The sequence below is a fragment of the Erythranthe guttata genome, chromosome 14, assembly GCF_056151865.1.
Source record: "Erythranthe guttata isolate IM_541 chromosome 14, IM_541, whole genome shotgun sequence".
NCBI classification, from domain to species: Eukaryota; Viridiplantae; Streptophyta; class Magnoliopsida; order Lamiales; family Phrymaceae; genus Erythranthe; species Erythranthe guttata.
Window position 1 is genome coordinate 14177094 of NC_142546.1, and position 11105 is coordinate 14188198.

Consider the following 11105-nt stretch of genomic DNA (forward strand, 5'->3'; position numbering starts at 1 on the left):
TATATGACCACATGTGACTATAAGAGTATATAGTATAGTTTGTATTTATGGCTTCAAATCCTACTTTTCAACACGATAGTAACTTCAATCTAATCGGCAACTGTTTCGAACTGACAAACAACATGTCCTCTCTGCAAAAGCTTAGTGCATAGAAGGTGTTCAAACACCAAAACCTGTTGAAAAAAAAACAGGTTCAATTTAAATATTTATATTATAAATCAACTCATAACCAATAAATATAAATCGAAATACGCAATCACGTGCATATGTTACTACATGTTATCGTCGACCGACAAATATCGATTAACATACAGTTGCATCCACACACAGAAGAATTTCTTCTTAAAAATAGGTATGTATAGTAATTTTGCAGTATCAACATTTTAGGTTCGTGGATCTAACACATATGTTTAAAATCGTATCAGAAATTTTCAAGGGCTACCTATGAATCGTGTGAAAGATGCAGTTTAGCTTCAGTATAACAAAGAATAGAGCAATTCAACCTAAAAACATAAAAAACATAGAATAGAATCTAATTATTTAACTTAAGTGGAACCTAATATTTAAAGATCTAGAATCTCATTAAAAAAATAAAAAATAAATGATAACTTTGATACAGAGAATGCCTTTTAACCTAAAAACCTATTATTCGGCACAAGGCTCACAATTAGCACAAGCAAAACAAATATGCAAAAAGGAAATTGAAGATCTTATCACCTGATTCATGGAATATTCAAATCAATTAAGTTAACAAATCGAATCAGCAAATAGAAAAGAAGAACAAACCCAATTAATTAGGAACCCTTCAAAGAAGAAGCCTTTTTCTTATGCTATTGGAGCATCTTAAACTGATGCAAAAATTAAGTTTACCGGTGACGGTGGCGGCGGTGAGCGGTGGGCGGTGGTGGACGGCGGTGTGGCGGTGGGCGGCTGTTAGCAACGGAGTCGCAGTGAGAAGTGGGAGGAACAGGGGGAGAAGCGGTGGGGGAATCGGACGGCGGAGATGATGCGGGCGGCGTAATGGTGGCTGATGGTGTTGGACTTGGTGCTCCCGCCACCGGCGTGGGCGGCGCCGCCACTGGTGCTGCTGTTGGAGCAGGCTTTGGGCGTGGCTGATGGAGCTTGAGACAAATCAGATCCAACTACCAATGGCCGCCATTGTTGAAAATTTTCAAGTTTTTTTTCTTTCTGGAATTTGTACAGTGGTGAGAGAGAGAGAGAGAGCAGTGAAAGCTACTGAAATTTGAGAGAGAGAGAGAGAGAGAGAGAGAGAGGATAAACGGCGGTGGAGGATGAAGAGAGAATGGAACGAGAGTTGAGAGATCTAGGGTTTTAAATTGTAACTAAAGGGTAAAATAGGTATTTTAATTTGTCTAGGGGGTCTATCAAATTAAGATTATAATTTGGATTTTTGACTAGGGAAGAAAAATCATTAGAACTTATCCCCATATATTTTCAAAACTAGGGGGTTATCCCACATTTCCCATATATATATATATATATATATATATATATATATATATTATCTACGTACATCTAACATAGGGTTCAAACAAAGCTACAAAGGGTTGAGAATCATATTGCATGATTTCGGCAGCACGTTCGAATTCTTGTCTGATAATTCTCAAAGTACTTCTGTCAACAAATCTTCCAAGATCATGGTATACGTCAAATGGATCTTCGATGCACATCAAATGTCGATCGTTGCCCACTCTAATCGTCCATCCTTTCTCTCTCTTGCTACAAAAATCGAACATGGAAAAAAAAAATCAGTTTAATTAGTATTTTTGTTGTCGTTTACTTTATTAAAAAAACACAAAATCACGTTTTATTAATTATTACTACCTTAATAAATCTCCCGTTCGAACTGATATGACGTCGTTTACATAGTCGTGACAATAAGCCCAATAATGGAAAAATGCCCACACTAGTTGAGATAGATTCTCTCTGTTTCTTATCCCGAAATTGCGCAGCTCTTTCACACGGTCGAAATACGAGCACTCGATATCCTCCGCAGTTGTTGAATAAGTAGTCCCCATTCTCTGTCAAGTCATGTAATAAATAAATAAGAATCAAGAATTTAACTATATAATTTTTTTTTTGTAATTATCAAAAAATTGATGTGTGTATTTATATATATATCATCGTTTTCGAACCTGCAAGCACGGGAGTATGGCCGGCCAACGTTGTTGTAAGAAATGTATACACATCAAAACATAACTGAAAAAATAATTAAACATCAAGTTAATTATATATAACAATATCCAAATGATCAATGGCAGAGTCAGAATTTTCAGGGGTCGTAGTTAATTAGGTTCTAAAAGATCGAAAAAGAGAAGAAACTTACGAATAACTAGAGAGAGAGTTCCTCAATAAGCTTCGTTGATTTTTCGTGATTTAGCCCAATACTTGACAATCAAGACCAACTGTCAAACCCTAACATCGATTTGGGAATAATCCCGGAGCAGCTTCGTGTTCCCAACCGCCAACATATTATTCACACATATATCGCATGAAATACCCGTCGTTGGATCCTTTAGCTTAAGAACCGGAACCCTAGCATTCGTAATTGCCTGCAAAAACAAAATCATAAAATTAATAAATTAACGTAGTTCCACTGAAATACTATATGTCACTTTAGAATTTCAATATGAATGCATTAATTATATAATTTTCAATTCTGATATCTCTTAATAAGTACTCCATCTGTTCCACAATATCTGTCTTTTTTAAGAACTTTTTTTGTTTCATATTATATGTCACTTTACAATTCCAATGCTGCATTAATTACATATTTTTCAATTATACCCTTATTAACTCTCCAAAAAATTTTCTGCATTTATCAGTAAACAATGGTATTTTGGTCTATCTATATCTATTTTTCTAAAATCAAGACATATTTATCGAGATTCTTAAGACTCGTGCCTAAGTGAACAACATATTTAGAAACGGAGGGAGTAATAACTAGAGGACAAGGGCATTATCATCTAAAAAAAGAATATTCCTAAAATCAGGCCACGTATAATTAAACAATTACAAAGAACCAGATGAAATAATTAAACAAATACGAAGATAATATGGAACAAGAAAAATTGATACTGAACATCCTTGAAATTTTGGATGCGAAATAAATCAGGCAATTCCTGTGTGATTAGATTCTCCAAGAATGTAAATAATTGCTTCTGTTTAGCAAATATTTGTTCACTTTATTGGGCTAATATTTATTGGGTTAGCCAATGATTTGCTTACTTTATTGGGCTAATATTTATTGGGCTCGTCTACTCTTTATTGGGCTAATATTTGTTATATAAATAAAATTAAAATTTTGGTTTTAGCAACAATTTGGATTTTTTTTAAATGGCTTCGGCATAATTATGACTGAAATTGAGTTGGATCGGTCCATTATCGACCTTAAAACCGAATGTTTGAAGACCAACTTTCGTCAAATTTTATTGCCACTTCAACTTTTGGGGTCGTTTGATGGTCGCCGATAGAATATTTGATTTCGAAATAGTCGCTTAATAGGTAGTGTAGATTTTTTTTTAAAGAAGTGGTAGGATTCAAAACATGTCTAACATGGCCCACGTGTTAGATATGATAAAACAATGATTATTGTCACTAAACACGTGTCATTGACATAAAAATCTTGTCATTATTGCAGGGTAAATTACAGCCACCCTTTCGGTAATGTCAAATTAAAAACAATCACTTATGTTTGTGTAATTACAATCACTCTTCTACTAAACAAGTGTCATCGATAAAAAAAATATTTTCATTATTGAAAGGGTAAATTACGGACATCCTTAAAGTAAGATCAAATTACGAAAAAAAATCCTTATGTTTGAATAATTACAACCAACTATCAGGTATGAATTTTTTTACACGTCCCACCCTTGTGGTGTCAAATTAGTATAATCTTCTAGATTATATGGAATATTCTTCAGTTTGTGTCCGATTTACCCCAATCGAGCTTCATATTTTGAAGCAAGATGATCATAAGATGCGTCTCTTGGCTTGTAAATATCAGATTATGTCGCATCAGAAACTGCATTATTGCACAAAACTAGTACAAGCTAGAGAACATTCCACGCAATCTAGAATATTATGTTGAATTTAACATCATAAGGGCAGACATAACAAAAAAATTCATAATTGAGAGGGATAATTATAATTACCCAAACACGATATATGTTTTTATAATTTAATCTTACCTCAGTGGTAACCGTAATTTACGCCAGTATAATTATTCATCATAAGTATATTTTATTACTTATTAATCATGAACTCCAAGTACAAAGGACAAACCAAAAAAAAAAAAAAAAAACCCGAAACCGATCTCACACAAGACAACTTTATTAACCAACTCCCACCGTCGATTTTCCGCCGCCGCCGGCTGCCGCTGCTGCCGTGGTCGTCAGTAAGAAGCATGAAGATTAGAAAGATCCTCAGAGTTTAAATTGGTATAAACATCATCAATAAACCACCTCATATCATTATACAGCTGCTGCGCCGCCGACTTATTCTGCAGCTCGATCCCGTGAAACCCGCCGCTGTTGAACCGGTAATAAACCGGCACCTTACAAGACTGCAAGAACTTCCCCAACAGAATCGACCGGTCAACTAACGGGTCGCCGAAGTCGCCCTTGATGTACACCTTCGGCAGCCGGAAAACCCGGCCGAGGTAGGTCCCGCCGGAGATCGGGTTGCAGAACTCGTGGTCCCGGTTAAAGTTGAACGGCAGAGCTAACGACCAGAGAACGTCGTTAACGTACAGTGCCACGTAGGGATCGTCTTTCAGGTTGATCTCCGATTGGGTTCTTTGTACGCCGCCGAAGTAGGCTTGGTTCATGAGGAGGCCTTTGATTTTGAGTGGCCGGAGATCGAAATCGAGTGCCCGGAGTGCCACGTGGTACGCGATGTTGGCGCCGGCGCTGCTGCCGAGGATGAAGACTCTTGAGAAGTCGGCGAACTCCATCCATGGGTCCCGCCCACCCACTCCCTGTTATTTAATTTTAAATTAAAAAAATAAACATAACTACAATTATTGGGTAAATTTCACCTACACCCCTGTGCTAGGCTAAAATAACTTTAAGGTATCTTTGGTATTGGTAATTAGTAATTACAACTACAGTAGAACTTCGGTAAATTAATACTCGATAAACTAATAACCTTGTTTAAATAATAACTTATTTTGATCCCGACTCGGTGAAAACGTATTAAATTATTAATTCGATAATTTAATATTTCGCTGAATTAATAGAATTTTGTTAGTCCCGATTGTATTAATTTATAGAGGTTTAACTGTAACCCCTAAAACATTGTCAGAAACCTTAACTGAAATTATTCATTGGATCATTTATTATGTTAAGGTTCTAACGGACTATTGTTTCAGACAGTAGTGGAGACGACATAGAGATAGGAGGTCACATATATAGTTATCATAACATTTCTTAAATCATAATTATTTTATATAAGATTTATAAATTTTCATCTATAGTAGCATTAACGGCTACGTGGGAAACAAATATAGTGCATATCGGTCCTGAGGACATGAAATCTTGGCTCCGGTAATTATTTCAGGGGTGTGGATGCAATTATCAATACTATAGGGACCTTAAAGTTATTTTAGCATATCTCAATGGTGTAGGTGTAATTTAACCTAAAAGAAAAAAAAATTGGGTTTATAGTCGTATTTTATGGGTGAAAATCGGAGAGATCTGTGCAGAAGCAACACTTCATTAGAAAAAATACAGATTTTTTTTAATGAAAAATTAATTTCCATTCAATTAATTTTTTTTTTGGGTAAAAACAGAAATTATAATGAAAAAACTCGTTCCAAAATCTGATTTTTTTTACTGGAATTGGCGGCATTCAAATGATTCCAATTTTTTGGTCATCTATAAAATATAAGACACATAATAATATGAATATTACAAATGCAGTTTTCAAAAATTAAAATCAGATCAAAATCTTATATATATTCCGATTTCGATTAAAAGAAAAAGGGAACAAAACGAGATCGGAGGAGATCGGAATTCATTCCAATTTCTACACCTAATAGTATTTAATACCTCTATGTATTTACTCCAATAGAAACTCTATATTTAGATGGTTTTATGTTTCAAAAGAAAAAAAAAATATAGAGGGTTTCTTGGCAATCTTTAATAATATGAGGACTGTTTTAGCAATATGATAAAACAAGGTACTAAAATGCAATTAAAACACAACAAAAACCAAAATGAAGATCAACTAATTTAGTACCTTAGCCTGGTTCTGAACCCAGAAGATGGCGTTGAGGGCGTCGTCGAATGCGGCGGGGAGTTTGTTCTCCGGCGCGAGGCGGTACTCGACGGAGACGACGACGGCGGGAAAGTACTCGGCGATGTCGTTGCAGAAGTTGTGGAAGATGACGGTGGAGGCGCTGAAGAGGACGAAGTCGCCGCCGTGGAGGTAGACGACGAGAGGCAGCGTCTTGTTCTTTGGCGGGTTCGCCGGCACGTAGAGGCGGACGGTGGCTTTGCTCTTGGAGCTGAGCTGGATGTCCTGGGAGAGGACCGTCGGAGATGGGGTGGCGGAATCCTCGTACGGGGTGGGGTCCACCATCGGAATCTGGATGGTCCTGTTTAGGGTTCCGTCGCGGTTCCATGCTATGCCCAGGGCTTTGAAGGCCTCCTGCCACGTGTGCGTCTGTGATTCGGCGCGCTGCCATTGTTGCGAAGCAACAATCAAGAAGATTATAACAAGGATTTGATTGGCTAATAGTAGTTTAGCCATTTTCTTATTTCTTTTTTTTTTTGAAGTTTGTTATAAGATTTGAGGGATTTATAAAGGGGAGGAGGGGCATGCAATTCACGTGAGTTTTAAATTTTTTGAATTATATTTGAGTTTGGTCCCATAAGCAATAGAGTTGAGCTCGAGTGTACGTGTCTGTTTTTAATACAAATTTAATTAAATAAAATTATCACTAATCGGGACCCACTGGAGCTGAGTTTCAAAATTTATCGAAGAAATGAAAATGTGTGTTCACATTTGGTTCTTTATATTAGCAAACTGAATTCAAACAAAATGCGTGCAATTTGTACGGATCGAGTCGAGACGAACGTATGTTTGTTTTATTTTCTTATGAGCTAACTTTCGAAATTATATTTGAGTTTTTTTTGATAATCGATAGAGTTGATCGAGCTCAAAGAGGATATTTATGCGGAATTAGGTGTGTAAGCGAATAGAGTCGAGACGAATGCACATTTGTACAAGTGCTTGATTTTTTTTCCCTTGCTTTAAAAGTTGCATTTGAGTTTGGTCTCTCATAAGCAAAAAGTCGATCTCGAGTAGGGTTTTTTTTCATACATATTTAATTTTCTTCTGATCGAGCCCGAATGTGAGTCGAGTTTCATAACACACATCATTAAAAAATATGTGTTCAGACTTGGTTCGTCATATCAAAACCGAATTCATATCACATTTACGAGTAACTTTGGTTTAGTTCTTTAGTTACATGAAAAAAGTCATGAATAGTACGTAGTAATTAATTTGGCCAACTACTTAGTACGAGTGATCAATTTCGAAATTTAATTGTACGTGACATATATATGGACCTAACCCTACATTTGTCTACATTATTACACTTATAATTAACTACATATAAGTGAATAAAATTAGGACAATAATATATCCTCTATTGCATTCATACAATAGTCACCATTTTGTATATGAAACAATATATGCTTGTAAAATAGGATGAAACTTAATATGAATTTTTTTTTTTATAATTACTTTTTGGAATATTATTTTATAAATCTGTGCTTTTTACACTCCCCCACCCCCCAAATTTTATAAGTTCTCTATTCTATTATCTAAGATCATATTTCTTTGGGGCAAATTTCGGCTACCACCCTGAGTTATGGTCAAATTACGAAAACTCCATTCTTGTTCGGCTAATTACAGCCACCTCAATCAACTATGTATTATTTTACGAAGAGACCCCTTCCGAGGTAAATTTAGGGATGTTAATTCGGTAATACCGAACTGAAATTTCCATAAGGCAATATTTCATAACGTTTACTGAACTAAATATACGATTTGGTTCGGTAAATAAGTGAATTACATAAATTTTATGTAAAAATATATAAAAGAAGGGGTTGGCTGTAATTACCTAAACAAAAGGGGTTTTTTCGTAATTTGACCACACCTTCGGGGTGGCCGTAATTTACCCTATTTTTTTTCTATTAGTTATTAGAATATAAAATAATACTAATATTTTTTTTTAATTTTTAATAGAAAAAATATAAATATATATACATATTTTAGCAACTTTTTTGTGGGGACGTGTACTAAATGAAAATCACATGGAGAGCTCATAATATATATAATAATTATTTATTTTATTTTATTTTATGTTTTATAACTGTTGATGCCAGCTAATATCATGCACGCCATTGGTATCTCAATTATGAGAGTATAATTAAAAGGTGGGCCCAAAACTCTTTAATTTTATGAAATTGTCCATATTAAGTGAAATAATATATGTTTCTCCCCTTTCTTCCCATATAAATACAAATATGAAATTTACCAATGTCGGAGAAAATTATTTACGCCAACTAAAACCTCTGAAAAATGAAAATTATTTATTTGGTATTATCGATAATTGGTTACGGAGGGACCATTTCGTTAACTAACCTAATTAGTTGGCCGAGCAGGAAAGCAAGCGTCTAACGATCCAAATTCGATATGTTATGTCGACACTTTAATTTTGTAGGTGGAATTCAAGTTTTTTAATGGGTTATTTAGGAATATACATATACACGTTCCAAACGCGACTATAATCATCGTGCGTCCAATTCATGTCCAACGACGAAGAAATTGCAAATCTAATAAATTCATGTTATTTATTTATTAACGATGTGAAACTTTAGACAAAAATAATATTTTGTCAATTATATTTTTATTTTTTAAATAAAATATATTGCATTTTCTAAAAATTGTGATTTATTTATCATTTTATTTATTAAAATGGTAAATTACAACGCCCCTAAAGTATGGTCAAATTACGAAAACTCCCCTCTTGTTTGGGTAATTACAACCACCCCTCAACTACAAAACTACTTAAACGTCCACCCTTGCGGTTTCAAATTTAGTGGAATCTTCGAGATTATATGGAATATTATCACTTTTAATTTGTACCCGTTTTATTCCATCCGAACTCCACATTTTGAAGCAAGGTGATCATAATATGTGTTTTTCGGCTTGTATATATCAGATTGTGGTGCATCAGGAACTGTGTTTTTACGCAAAACGAGTACAGACTAGAGCACATTCCACGAAATCTAGATGGTTATGTTGAATTTGACACCATAAGGATGGAGGTGCAAGACAAAATCATAGTTGAGGGGTAGATGTAATTATCTAAACAAGAGGGGTTTTTTATAAATTGACCATACCTAATGAGGTTGGTTGTAATTTACCCTTATTAAAATCACAAACGACTAATAAAAAGGTAATATCGCAATTCCCAGCCCAAGAGGCTAACAATTATTGGGTTGGTTGTTGATAAAGCATTAATATTTGTGGGCCCAACTTACTTTTATTCTTCACGATATGTTTCCACGTGGCCCATGTAAAACGATTGTGTGGGGCCCACCACTACAGTTTGTCATACTCTATGTTTCATCTTAAAGAAGAAAATAAAACGAGGAGGATTTTTTAGGTCGGGTTCTAAAATGATGGTAGGTTAGGGACCATATTTGGATGTGTGAAAAAATCAAGAATTCTTTGAACCAATTAATGAGAAGAAAATGATCATTTGGTCGTGTGTTTCCGTCGATCGTCCTTCGTCGCATGACTTAGGCTCCGTTTGACAAGATTAAGCACTGAATGCTGAATGCTGAATAAGTATCTGAATCAATAAGACTTGTGTCTGAATGCTGAATACTGAACAATTAAGTCCATTTGATAATTGAATATCAATAATGATTGAATAATATTATTTTCTTGTTATAAACTTGTTTATGGTGAAATTATATTTATAAATTAAATTTGAATAGTATATATATAAATAAATTTTAAATTTAGAATATTATGACAAATAATAAAATTGTAGATTAAAATTAAAAGTCAAATATTAAATGTATATATAAGTACTATCATCAAATACGATTGTACTAGCAGGAAGCCAATAACAATAAATATAATAATAATAACTCAAACACACTGTCCCCGTTAATTGATTCATTACATATTTATTTTTTTCAAAATAATAATTTATTATTGGCTTCAACAATTTATGTTTTCAAAACTTATTCAGATACACATCTTACCGAATGAGTGAATGGTTTTTGGCTGAACCACTAAGAGGTAAAATATTAAGTTCAGAGATTCAACCCAAACACACTGAATGAGATCATGCTTACCGAATAAGAGGAAATTGCTCATTCAGAGGGCATTCAGTGGTAATCAAACATGGCCTTAGTACGCGGTTACGTTTTTCTGTAATAATTATGGAGATGTTCTTTGAAGAAGAGCTTCTCGCTGGAATTAGGGTTTTCAAGAGATAATTATTGAAGAAAACGTGCATCTCTAGTGTATATTTTTCTGAACGACTTCTTCACGGGACCTATATATAAGGTTAGAGTTTTCAAAGTCCACCGTTGGTAGGTCTTCCATATTCCTTAGTTATGGGACATATTTTCCTTAAAGAACGAGATTATTCGAAATTCCAACTTGATGGACTATTTTCATGTCACGAGATCGGTCTCACGATGTTCGTATCTTTGAACAACGTGCCTTTCAAGCTAAGGAATCTTCTAGATAAGATTACTTCTAAACGCCTCCTTTAGAATTATCGTTCGAGACGGGCTTTTAAATTAGACTTGACATTTTTTGTGATCCAGCTCGACCATGAATTTGGTCCATTTGCCAAATTCACCCCATCAGTCACCCTATTTTCTCTCTCCTTCCCCTAAAATTGTGTGAATTGTGGAGTTACTACTAGCAATTTAGGTTTACAATGTCAATTTCTATGGACACAAATCAAATTAGTCGAACGAAATTTGAATATTAAATTCGAAAATGTTCGACATATATATATATATATATATATATATATATAT

At 34.5% G+C, this 11105-nt stretch overlaps 1 protein-coding gene across 1 annotated transcript; it reads right to left on the minus strand.

The window, feature by feature from the left end:
• Positions 1-4243: 4243 nt before the first annotated feature.
• On the minus strand, positions 4244-6919 carry LOC105960529 (putative carboxylesterase 8). The gene is made up of 2 exons (XM_088814142.1): positions 6262-6919; positions 4244-4999 (listed from the first exon to the last, which is right to left on the minus strand). The coding sequence occupies exons 1-2, from the start codon at positions 6772-6774 to the stop codon at positions 4415-4417; spliced, it is 1098 nt and encodes a 365-aa protein (XP_088670268.1). The 5' UTR covers positions 6775-6919; the 3' UTR covers positions 4244-4414.
• Positions 6920-11105: the final 4186 nt, after the last annotated feature.